The 21,670-nt window shown below is 43.8% G+C and overlaps 2 protein-coding genes and 2 long non-coding RNA genes across 4 annotated transcripts in view; 2 read left to right on the top strand and 2 right to left on the bottom strand.

Moving 5' to 3' along the window:
* LOC148910107 (uncharacterized) overlaps positions 1-14,045 on the bottom strand; it is a 33,712-nt gene extending 19,667 nt beyond the window's left edge. The window contains exon 1 of the long non-coding RNA XR_016120329.1: positions 13,990-14,045. This is a non-coding gene — a long non-coding RNA (uncharacterized LOC148910107). The remainder of the gene's footprint in view (positions 1-13,989) is intronic.
* On the top strand, positions 8,211-8,944 carry LOC148910109 (uncharacterized). Its single transcript, XR_016120328.1, has 3 exons — positions 8,211-8,273; positions 8,372-8,552; positions 8,658-8,944. It is a non-coding gene; the product is annotated as an uncharacterized LOC148910109 (long non-coding RNA).
* Positions 12,171-13,893, top strand: LOC148910108 (uncharacterized; the record flags this gene model as incomplete). The annotated part of the gene is made up of 1 exon (XM_089033384.1): positions 12,171-13,893. A coding segment is annotated over exon 1 (1,584 nt), but the record flags the coding sequence as incomplete, so codon positions are not given.
* Positions 14,046-19,275: 5,230 nt separating the features above from the next.
* Positions 19,276-21,658, bottom strand: LOC116304960 (uncharacterized). The gene has a single exon (XM_031714767.2). It carries the CDS (start codon positions 21,063-21,065, stop codon positions 20,220-20,222), a length of 846 nt encoding a protein of 281 aa, XP_031570627.1. The 5' UTR covers positions 21,066-21,658; the 3' UTR covers positions 19,276-20,219.
* Between the last annotated feature and the right edge of the window lie 12 nt (positions 21,659-21,670).

The following is a 21,670-nucleotide window of genomic DNA, read 5'->3' as shown; positions in this document are numbered from 1 at the left end:
GCGTACCTCGTTAAAGTAATTAATTATTCTCATTACTGAACAGTCTTCTAAGAGCTTCTGTTCACGCAATGTCTTACGAAATAACCTTGTTTTGAACTTCTCGTAAAAACGACATTTTGTGAAGTATCTTTCAATTAGTCTTGCTAACGAGCATCGCTGAGACGCATGTCTTTGGTCAGCGGTCAGCTTGTGAGTGAGTGTTCTCTGACTGTGAGCACCACGTGCCTTGGGGAGTTGCTAACGAATGTTATGTTCAAGAGAATATTGGTAGGTTGCTTTAAATAAAATTGTATATTCAAGATCAAATTAAGCCCTTTACGAAGATTTTATTTTAATTCTTTTATTCAAAGGTAGACGTATTGCAAAGTATTCTAGTATATCCGTGACGTCATTGCTAATCTAGCCAATCGCAGGATAGCATTCTGAATTACAACCCATATTCGCCTACCAAAAATCAATCATTTATTTATACGATTCTTTGTTTATAGATAAAAAGTAACCAAATCTGAAGGGAAAAGACCAAGAATTCGTCATTTTGTGTAACTCCACCATTGTCCTTGGCGGGTTTAAAAACAGCATGCGTCACAGACTATTTTTCTAAATCCAAACGTCTGTTAGTTTCAAGATTTTCGAGCACTTTTTCATATTCTACCTATTAAAATCAAATGAGCGTATGAAAACAGCATGAGAATTATAAATAGGTTGTGTTGTTGCAGCACCTGTTCTGGATATAATGCCAGCGTTCGTCAGTATTTGTCTACACGGCTTTTCCATTTGTTAAAATGCATTGTGTTGAGGGCGAGTCCTAGTGAAGGCTGAGAGACTTCCTGGTGCCAGTATACGATTAGTAATGTCATGTCAAAATCTTATTTTTTCTGTATTTTTTTGATATTTCTACATCAGTGGGTACTCACTACTGCTAAGAACTAACTATAGGTTCATTTTAAGATTGGTTATAACGGGATGCGCAATGCAACGTAAAATAATACAGTTCTAAAAGATGGAGTTGAAGTACGAAAAGTAAAAATGTTTTCGATGCTCAGAAAATGTGTTGATTAATGCATTCACCTACCTTGAGCAACCTTGATCTACTCAATGATCAGTCGTAGCCGGGATTTTAGTACAGTGTTTTCCAATGTTATCACGATTCGATACGCTAATCCTACTTTACAACTCTCATCCGCGCAAATATCTTTCTAATTCAGCCGGGCTACACTCTTACAATAAACCAAGCTAGGAACATCATGTGGTGATCAATATTGGTGAACCAACTACTAACCAGAATCCACAGTCATCAATCGTATATTGAATTGTCGTTCTACTTCCGTTGTTCAAGTGAACTTCTAGAAGCGCAAATGTTTTATGGATGTTTGATGAATTCGGTTTATAGAGAGATGCAGCACACACATCCGTCGACGTTCGTTTTGCTAGAAGGTGTGATAGACGACTTACTTTTCACTTTTCCTTTAAGTCATTCATAGGTCAACCAAGCTCGTCAATAGTGACAGCTAAAAGAGGTAATTTTTCAGGTGGAAAACTTAGAATATATCAAAGTTTACATATATTCATGTACTTCTTTATTATTGAGATAGTGCAGGTTATTGAAATGAAAATCAAAATCCAAGAAAAGAATCGCAGTCGTGTGTCTCATAACGCACGTGACAAGCCAGTTGTGTTAAAAATGATTTTGTGAATTTCAAAATTCTATTTGCGTTAAAAAAAAACAAAAAAACAAAACAAAACAAACAAAAAAAAAAAAAAGCAAAAACAAAACAAAAAAAAAAACCAAAAAAAAAAACCAAAAAAAATCCCCCCAAAAAAACTATAAATGTTAGTTCAGAAATAAAAGAGAGGGTTCAGATTTTCATCTTGAATATGTAGACAGGCTGGTGTCGTTGAGGGGTAAATACTGATGTAAGATGCTCATTATTATCTGCTGTGTAGCTTTGCTTTTGTTATAGATTGTCACTGCTTCTCTAAAGTCACCGCCGGGGAAAGGTTTCTGTGTTTGAGTACCTTTCACAACATATTATTCACACGTTACTTAGATATATTTCTCCAGCTGACGTTTCCATGGCAATCGAGAGTAACGTCATTAACAGTGATGTTCATTAGAGTAAGTAACATACTAGAAGCAAGTGCCGACAGCAAGATAAACGTTGCGAACCTAACCAGCTCTGGTCAAGTTTCTCTATTGATCTGTCCGTGCTCCATTTACTTTCCACAGACTGAAGATGATATATATATATATATATAGCGTTAATGAATGTGTTGTAGCATGAATCACTAGTATCAAGAACATGAATAGAACTCATACCAGCTGAATACCACCAAGTCTTTTAGTGTCATCCAATTGGATCCTCACACGGAGATTTTGTCAAATGGCTCAAGAAATGTTTCGTTCCATTAGCTTGGAACGTCTGTTTTTCTCAAAGCTATTTAGAAAGCTCGTTTATCGTTTTAATGTTCTTTTATCGATTCATTATTTGTTCATTTAGTCGTTCATTTGATAATTCATTCAATTTGCCTTTCATTTTCGAGTCGTTTGCCAATTCTTCCTCTATTGATTACTTGCGTTCGATTAGTTTAGTCACGAGGTGACGATTCATTTTTTGTGTGTTTTCGTTTTTTTTTTCAGTGAGGATCTTCTCTTTCATCAACGTTCATTCCCATTTTTCATTTTCCCATTCTTTTCTTTCCACTGAACCGTTCAGGAAAAACACGATCTCCATCGTTACCTTGATGGTCATTCACATTAGTTGCAATGTTACACTGTACTGGCCTCGCATCATCAGTAAAATTAGTAAGGACTGTTTTTGAACCAGAAGTAGGTTTTTTCATAAGGTTTTTAGTTTGTGATATTTGTAATGTTTGTCTGTAAAAGATGCAGGATATTTAACAGGTATTATACTTGACATGATGTAAATGCCCCTTTAGTTGTTAACAGTGTTCATTAACGCCGGTCACAAGTGGTTTGCGTGCTGTTTTTCGTTAATTTCCGTGTTGCTCGTGAAGCGAAAGACGTGATATGTTCCTGGTATAAACACGCGATACACGATAAATCTTCCAATCTATCACCCCTCTTCAATCTGTCTGTCCGTCTGCCTCCCTGCCTGCCTGTGACGTCATACCACATTAAAAATGCTTTTATGTCAGGCTTTAAAGAACTATAAAAATTCAATTCCCAATTTTAAAAGCATTTTAGATTATTTTAACCCCAAATTCAAAACCCCATTGTTAGTCAGTATTTAGGTTCCGGTTTGGGCCCACAATATTGAAGCGTTGACGTTCAGTTGCAATAGTTGATATGATAATTTACTCCGCAAAACTGCTCAACGTTTATAAATCATGTGTAATGGCAGTTGTTGATGTAAAGCAGCGATCCATTGATCGATCAAGGTTCTTGAAGCAAGTAAACACTCAACGAATCTTTTTCTCACTCATATAATTGTCTTTTCAATCTTTTTTATCATCTCCATTTTTTCAGTTTCCCATTTATTTATTCGTAGGTTTTTTTTCTCCTAAAGCCGTAATATCTTTTTATAACTACTCTTGCATGTTTATGTCCCCTTGGGTGGCTGTCTACATTATAACTAGTTACCTAAAAAGATTCTCCTCATTTCAACATTTCAACTAATCTTAAATATTTGAATATAAACGATTTCCCTAGAGGGCAAATATATATATTTCAATTTAGAAAAAACAAGACAATTAAAATTCCTTTTCAGTTAGGCGGTGCGTAAGCACCTTTTTTTCATTGGTTAATTAGGAAATCATACAATTACTTTGCAAGAAGACAAATTAACAATAACAATAGGAATGTTTGCTCTAAGAAGATTCAAGGAAAAAAGTTTTGGCTTTGAAAAGAATGAGACATTGATAAAAAAAGTGTTAAATCTAGTAGAGTATGTTACCTTAAGGGCTTCCTAGTACTGGTCTTGTTCCTCCCTTGATTTTATTTGAGGACAGGATTCCACAAATGAGTCGATTTATTACTGCTGTGGCTACGTTATTATGTTACTCTATTGCCAACACCAAGTAAACACACAAATCACTATAGAGATTAAAAAAAAAAGAAATATTAATAATCTTTTCGAAGAATAGATACCCTTCATGTCCGCCACTCGTCAAGTTCCACGAAATTTCTGTTAGAAAACTGATAAAGAAGTTATGAGGTAGTTTTGGTTTAGTCGTAGCTTCATACCATTTTCTATGAATTATTTAAGATCGTCCAACTAAAAGGGATTTAGAGTGTTGACGATAGACAATACTGACTAGAAAACGTGTCAGTTATTTAGTAGAATGGAATAAAGAGACGAGCCAGGCTGTCATTACCTGGAGTAGTAGATTTGTTGTCATTTGATCGGCTTTTCTTTTGTCTTATAGTACAGAAATTTTTTTTGGTTTTAAATACAGACGACATAATAAAAATCTCTCAAAGCAAACTAAAGGGCTGTTTAGTTGTGGTTTTCGAAACTGTTAAGCAGTCTTGAATGGTGGCTTGGCTCTAGGAATAAACAATACTGCAGCTGAGATTATTTTGAATGCGAGAGTAAGAAACACGAATGAGGTGTTAATGTGTCCGCTCCGATGGCTCATTTTTCCACGAACAAACGGCTGTTTTTCCTTCTTATCTGCACGGTTTTTCATTCTTTTACATTCATTTTTTCTTCCCATTTAAGTCTCTCTCATCACATTCTTATCTTTTCACTTCTCGTTTCCTAATTCTTGTGTTCATTTCTTGTTTTATTAGTATCTGATCTAATAACTTGCCGCGTTCTCGGCGAGAGATAAAAAGCAATCGACTGATAACAAAAAGCAATTTGTTTTAATTGATTTTCTTTTTTCTTTCTTCATTTCTTCGTTATTCATTTCCTGCATATGTTTACTGGGAGTAACGAATTCAGAAAAAAAAAAAAAAAAAAAAAAAAAAAAAAAAAAAAAAGAAAATGTAGAATATCTGAAAGCCACCATACAGAACATTTATGTTTTTAACTGAATGATTAATAGATAGCAGAAAAGATAAAAGTAAAGATTAGAGACTGATACGAATAACAACGCAGTCAGAATATTACTCAATAACTAAACAAAGAACGGAGTCGAGGAACAAATTAAAAAATAAGAGGAAATGTAATCAACAGTAACAATGTTTATCTAGTTTGCCTTCTGACTGGCTGATTAACTCTATACTTAAACTATTTGTTGACGAAATAACAGCTTCTTTTATTCATGTTTATCATCAGCTTTTTCCCGTTAAAATGTTTTTCCTTCATGTTCAGTATAAAGGAAATAAGCTTCTGTAAACCTGCACGATAAGACACTAAGTAACTACTATCTACTAGGCCCTGTTGTACGGAGGGTGGATTGTACTATCACGAGACGGATAAATCCTTATCCAGTTGATAAGTCGATGCTGTTACCCAATAAATGAATTTATCCATCGAATAGCGCTATCTCTACCCTTCGTACAACCGGGCCCTAGTCTACCGACACATCTGATACTAGATTTTAAATACTTATCATCCTTGATAGATTTACCTTATAATACAGTCATCAATGGCCATCTCATGATGATACATACATGTGTGGAGCGGGCTCGATCCAACACATACAGCTTACCTTCTGTCAGCTCTAGTTGGTGCTAGTCTCTTTAAACTGATTCTGTCAAGATTTAGGTAATAGCCTTATGATAACGAGCAGTGCTGCGTATCCCAGCCTATCAGGTATTCTTGGCGTTCACATTTGTTATTCCTTAGTACAATTACGTACCACCGTTAAATCGACTGATTGTAAAAAAAAAAAAAAGTGGGGTAAGGATACAGGTTGGAGCCCGGGGGAGAGGTAGGAAGGATGGGGTGTGTGTGTGTGTGTGGGGGTTGTCCAGGGAGTCTCCCATATACAGGGAACTCGTCGTTCTGCCTATCTCAATCGCAGTATTGATAATTAATCACGGAAGGGTACTCAATCTTTGCACAATACAGGTAAACCATACTCTCCCCTCCCCTCACGGGGGTTTTATAGATTCAAGACGGTTTTGATATAAGAACACGTTCAAGAGCAACATCTCCGCTAACAAAGGCTTCGCTACATATGTTTCGCAAGGCTACTATAGATAGATTACCAATATATCATGCACCCTTCGCTGAAAGGATTGTCTGGGGGCTTTTTCAATTGGGAACCTGATATTATAGAAACGTGAGCAATTAGAGGAGCAAAGATTAATGTGATGGCGTCCATCCACTAACCCTGCCTTCATGATGGGTTTATATCCCCAAGCAATGCATAGCCAGCCAGCTAACCGTCAGTCTAACACTTCTAATGCGCTTGTTCCATAAACAACCTTAATCCAGTCATGTGTAATCAGTAGACCATTCCTTTTGAAACTCTTTTAATCACTTATTGCATATGTAAGCTGAGTTATATATATCCCAAGACTATGATTTCACTTTAGTGTCTTTATGTTATCGTCGTGGTTCGTTGATCGGGTTCAGTGATCGTTTTACGATTGTGGTATGATCATAATCTAAAAGGCATTATTCTTACTGTCTGCTGAGTATTTAAATGCTACTGAAAACGATTCTTAAAAGTTGTCAAGATACCACGAAACAGCCCTGAGCAACGCTGAGAATTAAGTTTAACATTCAACAATCTGAGTTAATGCTATCTAGTTGATATCGTGTATAAAAACACAACTCGCCCACGTGATGTAAATCCGACATCTATGAGTATGTCGGTGCACGACTTCCGACAAACTATTTCAGTTCTATGGTTGACATGTTATGATATGAACATGAAGTATCTTGGTCGTTTTGACTCTTATTTAGGTTATGGCGTCATCGTTTTTCAGGCTTCCTGTCTCCGTGCGTATTCATTCTGCCGCCTTAATTCTGAAATAATAAATTCTGAATCTAGTTTCGTGCAGAATACCACATGAAAAATCGCGGGAAATACTAACTACACGATAGATCACGTGTGCGTCTCCTAGCAACGGTAGCCATAAGTTGTGACTTGCAAAGCAGCTCATATGGACCCGAAGGATAAGTACTGTCTATATCTATCTATTCTCACAGTCCTAATTCTGTCGTTCTGGTTTAACCTGGGTATCAAGGGTACATCTCATTACAAGCAACATTTCAATAAGTCAATCAGCTATATCACTGTGTTAGGCGCCTTATTTACTAATGTCTTTGATAATAAACTAATGTCAACGGGTCGAAAAGAACCAAGACATGTGTTGTCATGGAAACACTTGTGATTAGTTAAGACGTCATTAAATCTCTTAAATCCCATGGAATTATTCTCTTACACTTTACACCTGCTTCCCGTTTAACATCCAAGTTCTTTAAGATTAATGCTTTCAAACTTCCCTCAAACCATTAGGATATAAATTGCACATATGTACTGTTTAATAAACGAGCAGGAGTGTTTTATCGGGTATAAAACACGAGGCGTAGCCGAGTGGTTTTAGACCCGATAAAACACGATCTGCGACTTTATTAAACGGCTTAAAAAACTCCAGATATATGTTCTCATACTGTACCGAATTCTTTACGAAATGAACCAAGTTTGATAGAGAAAATCCAAGTTAAAGTTTATGCAAATGAAGACGAATCTATATCAGATATAAAACCTCCTTCATGGTCATGATTTCTATTTGTGTTTCCTTCATGAATTATGAATGAGTTTTTTAAATATATATATCTATACGGTGGACTGGTAAAAACAACAATAACAATACCTTACTGATCTTCCTTAATGCTGCACGTTAATATGGATTTCAAATACTCAAAAATAGCTCGTGAGTTAACCTTCCATATATTTAGGATGTGTAGATAAGACAGCTTTGTTGTATGCGGTGACTACAAAGTTTGGCAAGTCTGATCATGAAGCTTGAAGGCTTTTGTCGTTGTCTAACCTGTTTTATATCTATGCCGGCAGCCATTATATTTAAGTGGTTTTCGTTCAGTTTAACTTCTGATCCTATCTGTTATCTCTAGCCGCTCTGCTATTATGGTTTTTAAGCCTCTGATATGATTAGTTTTAGAACTGAATTCCATTGGTCGGAAGTTTCTGACCAATCACAGTCTGATTACTAGATAAACCGTCCAATTAGATCTCTCCAACTTGTTACTGTGTGGGATTGTTGGCCATAAATATAGTTCTATTTGTTCTTCATGTTGTACTGTGTTGTCGCCTACCTAATGACTATGTATAAAACTACACCAGTAGTTATCAAAACTTGGTGGGCAGCGATTTATCGCCGATAGCTGAAGGTGAGACAATGGATAAATGTAAAAAACTACTTCAAAAGGATTAGCCAATCGATTTTTCTTTTTATTTATTTATTTTTTATTTATTAAACTTCCAATAGTTAAACTGTTGCGGAGAACTAGACAGGTGACATTCCACCTATAGGATAGTCTCCAACTGGAATTAAGAAGAAAAGAAAAAAAAGAGAGTAAAGAGAGGGAGAGAGAGATCAAACAGGTAACTAACAAATGAATGGCTAAGCCCTACAGTTGGAGCAGCGGCATTTCGTCACCCAAGAACAGGTATTAGTGACCGTCTCAAAGGAAGACAATCATTTGTCATAATAATGACTAACAAGTAAGCGCTTGAAGGACGGTGCTTTATTACTATTTTTGATCTTCTTTCAGGCGATACAAAATTGTAGATTGGAACCTAGTTATTTCCGGGTGTCGTTTTGGATTATGAAAGCACATCACAAGAGCTGACCCATATTGGGAGGGGGATCTATTTTCAATATTAGTTCAGTATTTGGGTCTCTTTTGACCTCATGTTCCATTCATTCAGTACTTGGACCCCTTTTGACCTCATGTTGGTCTCTTGTTACTTTAATCCAACATTCGCCATGAATACTATGCAAGTCTTTTGGTTAGTGTGTCTTTCAATGGAACCAATTTCACTTATTTCTAACCATTATCGGGTGTCTCTTTTCTAGTTTCTCTCTCTTTATTGTTTTGTTGTTGTAAGATTCGATTTTTTGTTTCTCTTGATCTCAAAAATAAAGGACGCAGTGAGTATTAAATTTCGGCTTAACAAATGGAACAGAATAAAAATACTCTTCTCTTCACATTTCATTACCTTACTCTAGTATCTTTGCAAGTAGGTCTTATACACAATACGTACCTTAATTCTGCTGGTTAATTCTGTGCGCCTTCGCTCCCGCCGGTTCGCTAGACAACCTTGCTCAGTTATAACTAGTCAAATTACATGTACTGCGGGTCATGAATAAACACGAAACACTTTCTCGTTCAAGCTCTAATGTCTGTCTGTAGAGGTAATGAAGCTGACTCTTTACAAGTACAAATGACTTTTTAAAAAATCGGCTCGGAGACAGACACGACTTTTTAATGGCTTCAGCTCTGAACCAATCAAAAGACACCAGATGATGCACCATCCAATCACAAACCTCCAGTATATGCAATGTGACTTCTAGCTATGGGATCCGGCCTATCCCGAAAGGTTTAATCTATCTATTTTACCTCGAGGAATCCTGACATATAGTATATCAATTATCCGATAATTCGTATCACAATTTATACATCTAACTTTTCCTACATATTTAACACAGTTTTTTGCTGCAGGAATACTACTTCCTTTTGCAACCACTGTCACCCTTAGTGTCTTTCTAAATTAGAGTCTGGCCGAGTAGTCCTGTGCACAGTTATTATGATTAAGTAACTCATTAGTTGAATGGGTAATACAGGGAAATTTAAGTGCCTTCTTAAGGTTAGGAGACCCTGTATCAATAATGATTGGTTGATGTACAATGAGAAGTTGTCCCCACTTTCCCCTCTTTCAGCTTTTATTTATTTCCTTGTGCGTCCATTATCAGAAATATAATATTGCTATTACAAACGTGTTGTGATGCCCGAATTACGTATATGAAACCTTTTCCGATAGACATTTAGATATAATATGGTATTCCATGGAGTTTGACTTACCGCGCTGAATGTGATATGAAATACGCTCATCAAGGCGTATCGAGTACAACAAGGATGATAACGATATCATGCAGTAATCGTCATTCAAGTCGTCTCTTCTGAACAAACACTTTTAAAACCCTAAACATACTAAAAATACATCCAAACGAGTTTACCCTGTTACCGAGACAAGTCCCGCAATCGCTTACTTAGTTTTGATGAAGCGAAAGAAAGATAACTGAGAATCAGTGAGATATCCCAGTTAACCCGACTGACTGGCGTTCGTTCAATCATCCGCAGGCGCGCTAGTGCTAATAGACCTTTCCCGAATTCGCTTGGATAACAATGGTTTGAAGTCGAGACTGGACTTCAAACCATTGTTTCGTGATCAGTCAAGCGAATTCGGGAAAGGCCCATTGTCTAAAAATGTCTAAAACGGCCTGAACTCTTTTATTTGATTTTTCTTTTGGTTTTCAAGTTGACAACTCCCTGCCTCAAAGTTAGGAGTTCTTATCTATGATCCAACCATGCTATATTTCGAAACACAGTACAACTTATTTGAAAAGCAGTTTTTTTGATTCATGCTGGATTCTGTAATGGCCTTTCCTTTGCTTACTCGTGGACCTTTAAGTTAACTACCGGCTAAGAAAACTACAAATATTTACCATTTTTGAATATTTATTATGACCACATCAAACAATTATTGATAAAATAAGGAACAAAAAATATCTGGAGGTGAAAAAAGAATAAAAACTATGTTATTTTTTATCCGGATCCTGTGTCGCCGTTGCTATGTGTTGCGGCATAATGTTATCAAAACATCCGAGTCTCTGATAATCTGTTAATCTGTTAATCGGTTGTTTCTTGTCTTATTACTTGGCCTTGGCTTGAAGCAGACAACTCAATGTGACAGAGTCAAAAGACACTATTTTGGACAGTAATTATTTAGACATAAATCTATATTTTTAATTAGGAATGCCTCGTGTACACATAGGAATGTAATTCTTTAGTTAACTGTTTGCGTGGAAAATGCGTAAGCAAGAAATAATTTCCGTACGTAATTACATTACGGTGAGTCGTGCCTAGGTTTGGCGCTTGTTTACGTAAGTTCGTGTTTGGGACATCCTGTTTGCGCCTAGGGCGTGCAACATTGCGTAGGATGTGTAAGGTCTTAAGAATGCAGGTTTTCCCATAAACGTAGGCCCAAACTAAGCTTAAATCAGTGTAGTAAAAGTTCTTGAAGACGTTGCACATATCAAGACAAGGAATTCTCTACGATGTAAAGAGATATCCTGTAATCTCGTTCCCGTTTTTTTTTTCATGTATTGTAAAGTTGTGTGAATTTTTCAATAAATTCTTTTGTCAAAACCACTTGCAATCTGATTCATAGCTGAGCGCCTTGCCGCCGGTTACATTTTTGGTGTCAGAAGTGGGATTGCAAGAAAGTTGACATTAGTAGTTACTGATTATTTACCAACGGGAACGAGACTGAAATCATGGCAGAAGAAGCTGTGGCTGCACTCACAGAGCAATTGGCTGCACTCAAGGCACAGCTGGATGGCATGCAGGCTGAAGGAGGACCCCCTGCCCAACCTGTTCCTGCACCAGTGGTAAAAGTGACAGTGCCAAGGGAGAAGAAGCTGAGGAAGTATGCTGGTGGCAGAGACGACAAAGTGCTTGAAGACTGGATAGCGGATGCACTGAGGTCTGTGGCTGCCCAGAAGTTAACTGGTCAAGAGGCGGTGGATTTCCTGTACCATAGCTTAGAAGGTGCGGCTCGAGATGAAGTTCGACTAAGGCCTGTGGATGACTGGACAGACCCGGATGGCTTCTTCAGGATTCTAAGAGACGTCTTCGGGGAGAAGCTCACCAAGACCCAGCTTCTCCAGAGGTTTTTCGCCAGAAAACAAGGTGACAGGGAGCCCATCCAGGACTTTGCCCATGCCCTGATGTCAATGGCGGAGCACATAACCAGAGTACACGTAGGAGCTCTGGAAAACAAGGACCAGAACCTCAGAGACACATTCGTTGAGAACTTGCGTGACAACCTGTTGCGCAGGGATCTCAAGCGCTATATCAGAGAACATCCCGAGAAGACCTTCAACGAGGTGAGGCAAGAGGCCTATCGTAGCTCGGAAGACACAGATAGAGGAGCACATCGCCGTGCAGCGGCCAAGGAGGTGTTGGTGGAGAGCAACCAAGTAAATGCCATCCAAGAGCTTACAGCAGGACAGAAGGCCCTGGTGGAGAGGCTCATGCAGCAACAAAAATTGCTGGATGAGCAGCAGAAGCTGCTAACCCAACTTACCATGAAGTTCGCGAGCCCATCACCACCACGAGGTCCCCCACGTGGTCCGAGGAGATGTTACAACTGCCACGAGCTTGGACATCTTCGGCCGAACTGCCCAAAGCCCCTGAAAGACAAGGCACCAGCAGCACCACAGAAGGAGTCAAACTCCAGCTCTCCACGGCAGTGAGCCACGCCGTGGAGAGGAACTGTAGTGGCTCTAATTCTCTTTTTCAGAACGAAAAGTTTGTCGGGACAAGTCCCACAGTGGTGGCGAGGATTGGCGGAGTACCTGTGAAAAGCTTAGTGGATACGGGCTCCATGGTTACCCTCATCACCGAGTCGTTCTACAGGGAAAAGCTACAGCCAACCCTTGGAGACCTACACCCTGAAACAAGATTACTGCAGCTGCGAGGAGCTAACGGTTTGGACATCCCTTACATTGGATATATCGTCGCTACAGTAGAGATCGGAGGAGTGGTGGTCCCTGGGTGCGGCATCTTCATCACGAAGGACACAGCAGCCACTACAGTAATGCAGAGGAGGGTACCTGGCCTACTGGGAACCAACGTTCTTGGGCAGGTGCCCCAATACCAACAGATCCTGCAAGATGAAGAGAAGAAGAGTAAACGTAAAACTGGGTTCGTGAAAGTAGCCGGCTCAGACAAAGTCTGGGTCCCTGCTTTCACAGAATCTGATATCTTGGTCACAGGCCCATCATGGGGCACTGATGCTGTGATCGAACCCCTTGGTGTACCAGTAGAAGGAAACCTCACCGTGGCCAGTACTCTCGTGGATACTACCAAGACGTGTTACTATGTCAGAGTTGCCAACCAGACGGCAAAGGACATATGGCTAAAGCCGAGGACGCGGATTGGAATTGTGCGAGAGGGAGAGATGGTCAAGAGAGGAGAGCAGTTGGAGTTCCTACACGAGAATAACATGGTGACAGTGTGCTGTAACCTTAGTGCTGACCCTCAGATGCCACCCCAACGGGAAGCTGTGGGCAAAGTACGTTGGCAAAGGATACAGACACCCCCTCACGGGATTACCCTGGAACATTTCCCCGGGACGGAACTTCAGAGGGAGAAAGCTCTCCAGATGTTCGAAAGAAATGAAGAGGTGTTTGCTTCATGTAAGGAGGACCTTGGCTGTACAAAGACAACATATCATCGCATCTACACAGACGATGATGTGCCTGTCACAGAGCGTTACAGAAGGATTCCTCCAAACCAATACCAGGAGGTGCAACAGCATCTACAAGACTTGCTAGAAAAAGGAGTGATATGTCCAAGTGAGAGTAACTATGCCTCCCCAATAGTGCTTGTACGAAAGAAGTCTGGAGCCTTGAGGATGTGCGTCGACTACCGGAAGCTGAACCAGAAAACCAAGCGTGATCAGTACCCCCTACCAAGGATAGAGGAATCACTGGAGGCACTGCGTGGCGCAAAGTACTTTTCCACCATAGATCTGGCATCAGCCTACAATCAAGTTGAAGTCCATCCTGATGATCAGCACAAGACTGCGTTCACAACGCCCATGGGTTTGTTTCAGTACACTCGGATGCCGTTTGGACTACAGAATGCCCCAGCGACCTTCCAAAGGTTGATGCAAGGAGTCTTCCGAGAGGACATACTTCGCACCCTGATGGTCTACGCTCCCCCCCCCCCCCCACCCCCACAACCCCCCCCCACCGCCCCCCCCCCCCCCCCCCTCCCTCGACACCTCCCGGCACCCGACAAGCACCCCCCCCACCCCCCCCCCCCCCCCCCCCCCCCCCCCCCCCCCGGCCCTGCCGCCCCCCGCCCCCCCCCGCCACCCCCCCCCCCCCACCCCCCCCCCCACCCCCGCGCACCCCGACTCCGCCCCTCCACCACCACCCCCCCACGCCCCCCCGCCCCCCCACCCCCCCCCCCCGCCCCCCTCCCCCGCCCCCCCCCCCCCCCCCCGCACTCCCCCCCCCCCCCCCACCCCTTCCCACCCCCCCTACCAACACCTCTAAACCCTTACACCCCATTCTCCATCTAAACACAAACACCCATATTCAACTCTCTAACCTATTACACCCCCCCCCCACTAAAGACCTCTCCCCCTCTACCCTCCCCTCAACCCACACCTCTGCAGCCCCTCACCCTCCCCTCCTCCCTACCTCCCCTCCTCACCACCCCCACCACCCCAACCCCCCACCCCCCCACCACACCCCCCCCCCACCCCCCCCACACCCACCCAACCCCCCACCCCACCCAACCCCCACCACCCACCCCCCCCCCAACCCCCCCCCCAACCACCCCAACCCCCCCCCCCCACACCCCCCCCCCCCCCCCCCCACACCCCACCCACCCCCCACCCACCCCCACACCCCCCCCCACCCCCCCCCCCCCCACCCCCCCCCCCACCCCCACCACCCACCACCCCCCACCCCCCACCCACCCCACACCCCCCCCCCCACCCCCCCCCCCCCCCCCCCCCCACCCACCCCCCCCCACCCCCCCCCCCCACCCCCCCCCCCCCACCCCCCCCCACCCACCCCCCCCCACCCCCCACCCCCCCCCACCCCCCCCCCCCCCCCCCACCCCCCCCCCCCCCCACCCCCCCCCCCCACCCCCCACCCCCCCCCCCCCCCCCCCCACCCCCCCACCCCCCCCCCCACCCACCCCCCCACCCCACCCCCCCCCCCCACCCCCCCCCACCACCCCCCACCCCCACCCCCCCCACCCCACCCCCCCCACCCCCCCCACCCCCCCCCCCCCCCCCCACCCCCCCCCCCCCCCCCCCCCCCCCCCACCCCCCCCCCCCCCCCACCCCCCCCCCACCCACCCCCCACCCCCCCCCCCCCACCCCCACCCCCCCCCACCCCCCCCCCCACCCCCCCCCCCCCCCCACACCCCCCACACCCCCCCCCACCCCCCACCCCACCCCCCCCCACCCCCCCCCCCCCCCCCCCCCCCCCTCCACCCCCCCCACCACCCCCCCCCCCCCCCCCCCCCACCCCACCCCCCCCCACCCCCCCCCCCCCCCACCCCCACCCCCCCCCCACATCCCCCCCCCCCCTCCCCCCCCCACCTCCCCCACCCCCCCCCCTCCCCCCACCCCCCCCCCACCCACCCCCCCACCTCCACCCCCCCTGCCCCCCGCCGCCCCCCCCCCCCCACGACCCACCCCCCCCCACCCACCACCCCCCCCACCCAACCCCCCTGCCACCGCAACCACCCCCCGCCCCCCCCCCCCCCCCCCCCCCACAGCTCCCCGCCCCCCCAGCACCAGCCCCCCGAACCCCCCCACCCACCCCACCACCCCCCACACCCACCCACACGCCGCTCCCCCCACCACCTCCCCCCCCCCCCCACCTGCCCCCCCACACCCCCCCACCCCCCCAACCAGGCCCCCCTCCCCTTCCCCCTCCCCTCCCCCCCCCCCACTACCCCCCTACCCAGCCCCCCGACTACATCCCTGTCACCATCAACCCCCCTCCCCCCATTCTCCCTCCCCTACCAATCGACCCATCCCACAACCATCCTAGCGCAACATTCCCTTACCCCCCCCCACACTCCCCAAACCCAACCACCCTCCCCCACACCCTCACAGCCTCACCACACCCCCCGATTCCCCCACCCGCACACCCCCCACCCCCACCCCCCACCACACCCCCCCCAACTCTGGACGACATCATAGTCTTCTCATCCACCATTGAAGAACATCTTGAGCGGTTGGAAACGGTATTCAGTAAGCTGAAGCATCATGGATTAAAGGTTGAACCAGCCAAGTGTCAACTCTTCAGAGATCGGGTGTCCTACCTGGGGCACGTGGTCTCTGCTGACGGTGTCGAGACAGACCCTGAAAAGACAAAGGCAGTTAACGAGTGGCCAGTTCCCCAGACAGTGCGCGATGTGCGATCATTCCTTGGTTTCGCGTCTTACTACAGAAGATTTGTCCCCAAGTTCGCTTAAGTGGCAGGTCCGCTGCACAAGTTAGTTGCTGAGCTCGGGAGCGGAGGAAGTAACATGACCACCCGGAAGCAGATTGGCGTACTGTGGACAGAAGAATGCCAAAAGAGCTTCAACAAGTTAAAGAATCTACTAACCTCAGCACCAGTGCTGGCCTACCCGGACTACACCAAGCCCTTCATCCTAGAGACGGATGCGTCCAACGAAGGATTGGGAGCCGTGCTGTCCCAAGAACAGGACGGAAGAGTCAAAGTGATCGCTTATGCCAGCCGAGGCCTGAGAGGTGGAGAGCGAAACATGGAGAACTACTCATCGAGGAAGCTGGAACTACTAGCCTTGAAGTGGGCTGTATGTGAGAAGTTCAGGGAGTACCTGCTGGGATCGAAGTTTGTCGTCTACACAGACAACAACCCGCTGACATACCTACAGTCAAAGAGTAAGCTGAAAGCTGTGGAGCAGAGGTGGGCTGCAGAGTTAGCAAACTTCAACTTCACCATCAAGTACCGCCCTGGACGTCACAACCAGAATGCAGATGCTCTAAGTCGCATCAACCGAGATTAAGAACCAACCACAGTTGAAGTAAGAAGTACACTAGCCTATTCTACCAATACTACAGACCTACCAGAAGAGGTACGTCAACATTTGATGGTATCAGCAGCGTTCATAAGCAACACAGAGACAAGTGCGCTGGAGGAGCAAGCAACCTCATTCCCAACCACACCTCTCACAGAGATCCAACGACTACAGCAGGAGGACCCATGTATCAGTCGTCTCCTCCACTACCGAAACCTTGGACGTCGGCCAAGTAAAAGGCAAAGCCAACAAGAGACAAGGGATACAAGGAAGTTGCTTAGTCACTGGAACAGGATTGAGGAAAGCCATGGAGTTCTCTACCGCCGTACAGGAGTCGGACAGGGAAGTGAGCTTCGGTTACTGCTACTCCCCACATCAATGAAATCACAAGTACTGAAGGGTGCGCACGATCAATGTGGACATCAAGGACAAGACAGGACAGAACAGCTCTTGAGGAAAAGATGTTGGTGGCCCGGTATGCAAGGAGATGTGAAGCAATGGATCTCAAATTGTGAAAGATGTGTCATTGCCAAAGGATCCTACCTTCCAGTCAAGACGCCGATGGGCAGCCTACTAGCTACTAGGCCATTGGAAGTGCTAGCGATGGATTTTACCTTGCTTGAGCCTGCAACAGATGGAAGAGAAAATGTCCTCGTGTTAACAGATGTGTTCACAAAGTTTACAATTGCTGTACCTACCCGTGATCAGAAAGCTATAACCGTAGTCAAGACCCTGATTAAAGAATGGTTCCTTGTGTATGGAATCCCCCAAAGAATACACTCTGACCAAGGCAAGTCATTTGAGGCAGAACTAGTCAAGGAGTTGTGTGCAGTGTATGGAATTAAGAAGTCAAGGACAACCCCCTATCATCCTCAAGGAAATGGGCAGTGCGAAAGATTCAACCGTACACTACATGAGCTTCTAAGAACTCTACCAGCAGAAAAGAAAAGAAGGTGGCCTGAACACCTGAAAGAGTTATGTTACGCCTATAATGCTACGCCACATGCAACGACTGGATACTCACCCTTTTACCTGATGTTTGGTCGAGATGCCAAGCTACCTTTGGACATTCTACTTCCTGATGATGACAGACAAGTGACAGTAGACAACCAGCAATGGATTACCAAGCACCAGACTCGTCTACGAGAAGCTTATACCACTGTGACACAAAACTTGAAGGAAGCTGCTACCATCAGAAAGAAGATCCATGACCAGAAGGGCAGAGCACTGGCCGAACCACTACAAGTTGGAGAGCGAGTACTCCTTCGCAACCGTAAAGTCAGAGGAAGAAACAAGATTCAAGATAAATGGGACAACCAAGTGTACAAAATCGTCGAACGAAGAGACAACAATACATATGTCGTTGAAAGAGCTGATGGACATGGAGGAGATAAAGTTGTTAGTCAAGGAGAAATGCAAGTGTGTCCAAGACCAATGCTGGAGATACGAGGACGACACAAGCAAGCTGGCAGGTCTAGACAAACATGTACTGCATCGCCAGAATCATCAGATGAAGAAGATGACATTGGAGGAATGACAATCGCCTTTCAACCAATGACAGAACCAGCTGAACCTGATGATGATGATGATAGTGATGATGCGTCTGAGGAAGAACTGGCTGCACCTGTACTCCGACGTTCCACAAGGACAACGGCAGGCCAACACAGCAACCTCTATAATCTTCCAAGATCCGCACTTCAGTACTGACGAGTCCACCTGCGTATCATTGTTCCTGAATTTGCTCGAGGACGAAGCAAACAAAAAGGAGGGGCAAGTGTGACAGAGTCAAAAGACACTATTTTGGACAGTAATTATTTAGACATAAATCTATATTTTTAATTAGGAATGCCTCGTGTACACATAGGAATGTAATTCTTTAGTTAACTGTTTGCGTGGAAAATGCGTAAGCAAGAAATAATTTCCGTACGTAATTACATTACAGTGAGTCATGCCTAGGTTTGGCGCTTGTTTACGTAAGTTCGTGTTTGGGACATCCTGTTTGCGCCTAGGGCGTGCAACATTGCGTAGGATGTGTAAGGTCTTAAGAATGCAGGTTTTCCCATAAAAGTAGGCCCAAACTAAGCTTAAATCAGTGTAGTAAAAGTTCTTGAAGACGTTGCACATATCAAGACAAGGAATTCTCTACGATGTAAAGAGATATCCTGTAATCTCGTTCCCGTTTTTTTTTTTCATGTATTGTAAAGTTGTGTGAATTTTTCAATAAATTCTTTTGTCAAAACCACTTGCAATCTGATTCATAGCTGAGCGCCTTGCCGCCGGTTACATCAATTAACAATCATTAATAAATTTGAACAAAGTGTCTCCATTGATTTGAAGCGGTACTTTAGTTGAATTCCTAGCCACTTAAAAAATGTTAATGTATTTTCGTTTGCGAAAAAATTAAAAAGTTATTTACTTGCCGACCAATTACAGATAAAAATTTAGTTCTTCCTTAGATTTTCCTTTTTCTAAATATTCTATTTCTTTCTTCATATATGTTAATATATACCATACATGTCATTACTCTAATTGTGGATTAACAGTTTTATTGTTCAGTTAAATTGTAATTATTTTTTATGTACTTGGTTCTTCTTCAGTTTACTCCAATGTTAAATTTTAAATTGCTGGGGTCTAACTCGAAAACCTTATGGTTAATTTAGACCCCAGGCTCTGAATTATGTTCTTTTGACAATTATCTATTCTTTATTTTCTTAGTTGTTTTCTATAGTTGTTTTTCACATTTCATGTAAATTTTCTTGTATGAGCAAATAAAAATTGTATTGTATTGTATTGTATTGTATTGAATTACCAGAAAAAAAACGAGTACTTAGCAAATGCACCTGACTCCATCAAGAGAGCACCTTGTCGTATGGCCGTGAAGATGTTTATTCTAATGGCCTTCAAATATCAGTATGTTACAAAAAATATGATTACAATTGTTAGGCAATACTTGAACTGTTTGTCTCTGACTTGTTTTGAAACATTTTTACAGACGTTTCGATCCTTGACCAGGCGGATCTTCTTCAGTGAAGTTAGATCCAATTCTTCTTGTATACATTTCTGCGGATTCTTTGTGAATCTAGACTGTACCAACATGTCGTATTTACATCCTTTAGTTTTGTCAGGGTCTCTTTTCATTGCTATCAACACATCGATCACCCGACAAAGTTAGTTTGGATTATCTGCTCATCTCGCTGCCCAAGTCTTTATGTCGGTACACGTTTCTCATGATCATCGCAGTTGATATCATTAATATTTCAGTACTAAAAGTTCTATTCTTGATGATCTTATTCTCCCAACAAGCACATTAATTTCCTTCTTTATAGTGTAGTGAGGTCTTCAACGAAGGGTCTATAAACTTTTCTCCTTCCTTCTATCCCTCTCCTGATCCATCCATCCATTCTCTCAGTCATTAGTCAATCGGTCCGTCTGTCTGTCTGTAGGTTTATTTGAGGGGCCGGGCGGGTATTATTCAAGAATTTCCTTGTAACCCAGAAGGTTTCTGTCATCTTCAAATGATTTGTGCCACAGAAATGATTGTACTGTGTAGTGAAACAGCACAACAGCCGAGTCTCTCAATATCAAGTAGATAGTGTGGACGTCTGATGTTGCTTTAGCCTTGCTGTCGATACCAGACACATTGAAGCTCAGTTGTAAGAAACCCAACCAGAACATACTGGCGTTCACCACAAACTGCAAAAACAGTGTCAGTTTTATAAGAATTTGATTGAATTTGCTGTACTTCTTGACAGAACAGAATAAATTGATTCTGGTGTAGTTAAGTACTGGAACAACCAGTGCCATGCAAATACAATGAACGCAACAAAGGAATAATACAAGGTATTGGTTCGTGGATATCATATGTGCTGTGCGGTTCACCATTATACTCATATAACAACCAGAAACGACAACCATCACCACAATACTCCAGAATTTTGGAAGCCTTACTAACTTCCGGAATATGGACTTTAGACCAGCAGTACGGTGCCACTTGACTAGAATAGCAAGGCAGAGCAGATCCATTAGGTCTTGTGTCGTTAAGTAAACCATCTCCAGTTCAATGTCATGTTCAATGACAATAGAATTGTTGCATTGATAAGATGACACCCTGTATTTTATACAACAGATGAAAACCCGAGGTATATAAAACACGACAAGAGATATCAGCAGGAAAATCAAAAACCAGAAGTAAAATACCCCGGCACATTGTGTGAAACTGCGTCTGAACCTGGCCGTCAGCGACGGTTTTTGGACACGGTTACTGCTGCTTGATTCCAATAGTAGTGGGCGGGTAATCTGTTTCTCCACATCCATTATCAAATGTTGCGCGACCTGAGCTCCAACCACAAGCACTGGCCTTGCGTCTTTCGTTTAGAACTTTAGGCACGGTCTACTTTAACAAAAAGTTAAACTATTTGAAAAACGAACGGTCGCAAACCCGGGCATTAGAGTGACAACTACTTCTTTCGAACCCTGGTCACTATTTTGGCCGATTCAAGAATTCAAGTCAGAATCGAAAGGCCCGAATCGAAGGCTCAAGACTCTGACTACGAAAGACACTTTCATCACTGACATAGAATAGATAAGAACTGAAAAGTACTATTAATGGTATCAGTCTAAAACGACTCGTAAATAGTAATACAATAATAGGTACGTATTCGTACTGCTGGTATGTGTAGTTTTCATGGTAACATTGTCACTATGCTAATAACTAATGATCTTGACTATCTATATATAGTGTTTCAGTCAGTTACAAGCCACCCTGTGCTTCAGTAATATTACTCCATGTGCTAATAACAATGCAAAACAAGTCATTGTGTTACAAGTAACAACTTCAGCAGTTACATTTTGTTCACTTTCACTTTCCAGGGCTTCAAAATATTTCTCGTGATTGTTAGAGCAAATAAAGTAGCAGTGTA

Source organism: Actinia tenebrosa, unplaced genomic scaffold, assembly GCF_029948245.1.
Source record: "Actinia tenebrosa isolate PJP-AT-01 unplaced genomic scaffold, QUT_ActTen_1.0 PGA_scaffold1__47_contigs__length_23844297, whole genome shotgun sequence".
NCBI classification, from domain to species: Eukaryota; Metazoa; Cnidaria; class Anthozoa; order Actiniaria; family Actiniidae; genus Actinia; species Actinia tenebrosa.
The sequence above is the reverse complement of the archived record's forward strand: the minus strand, read 5'-3'. Positions and strand labels throughout refer to the sequence as shown.

Bases quoted from the DNA above. Each gene is read 5' to 3' on its own strand.
- LOC116304960 (XM_031714767.2), bottom strand. From the start codon at position 21,065: ATGGATGTGGAGAAACAGATTACCCGCCCACTACTATTGGAATCAAGC.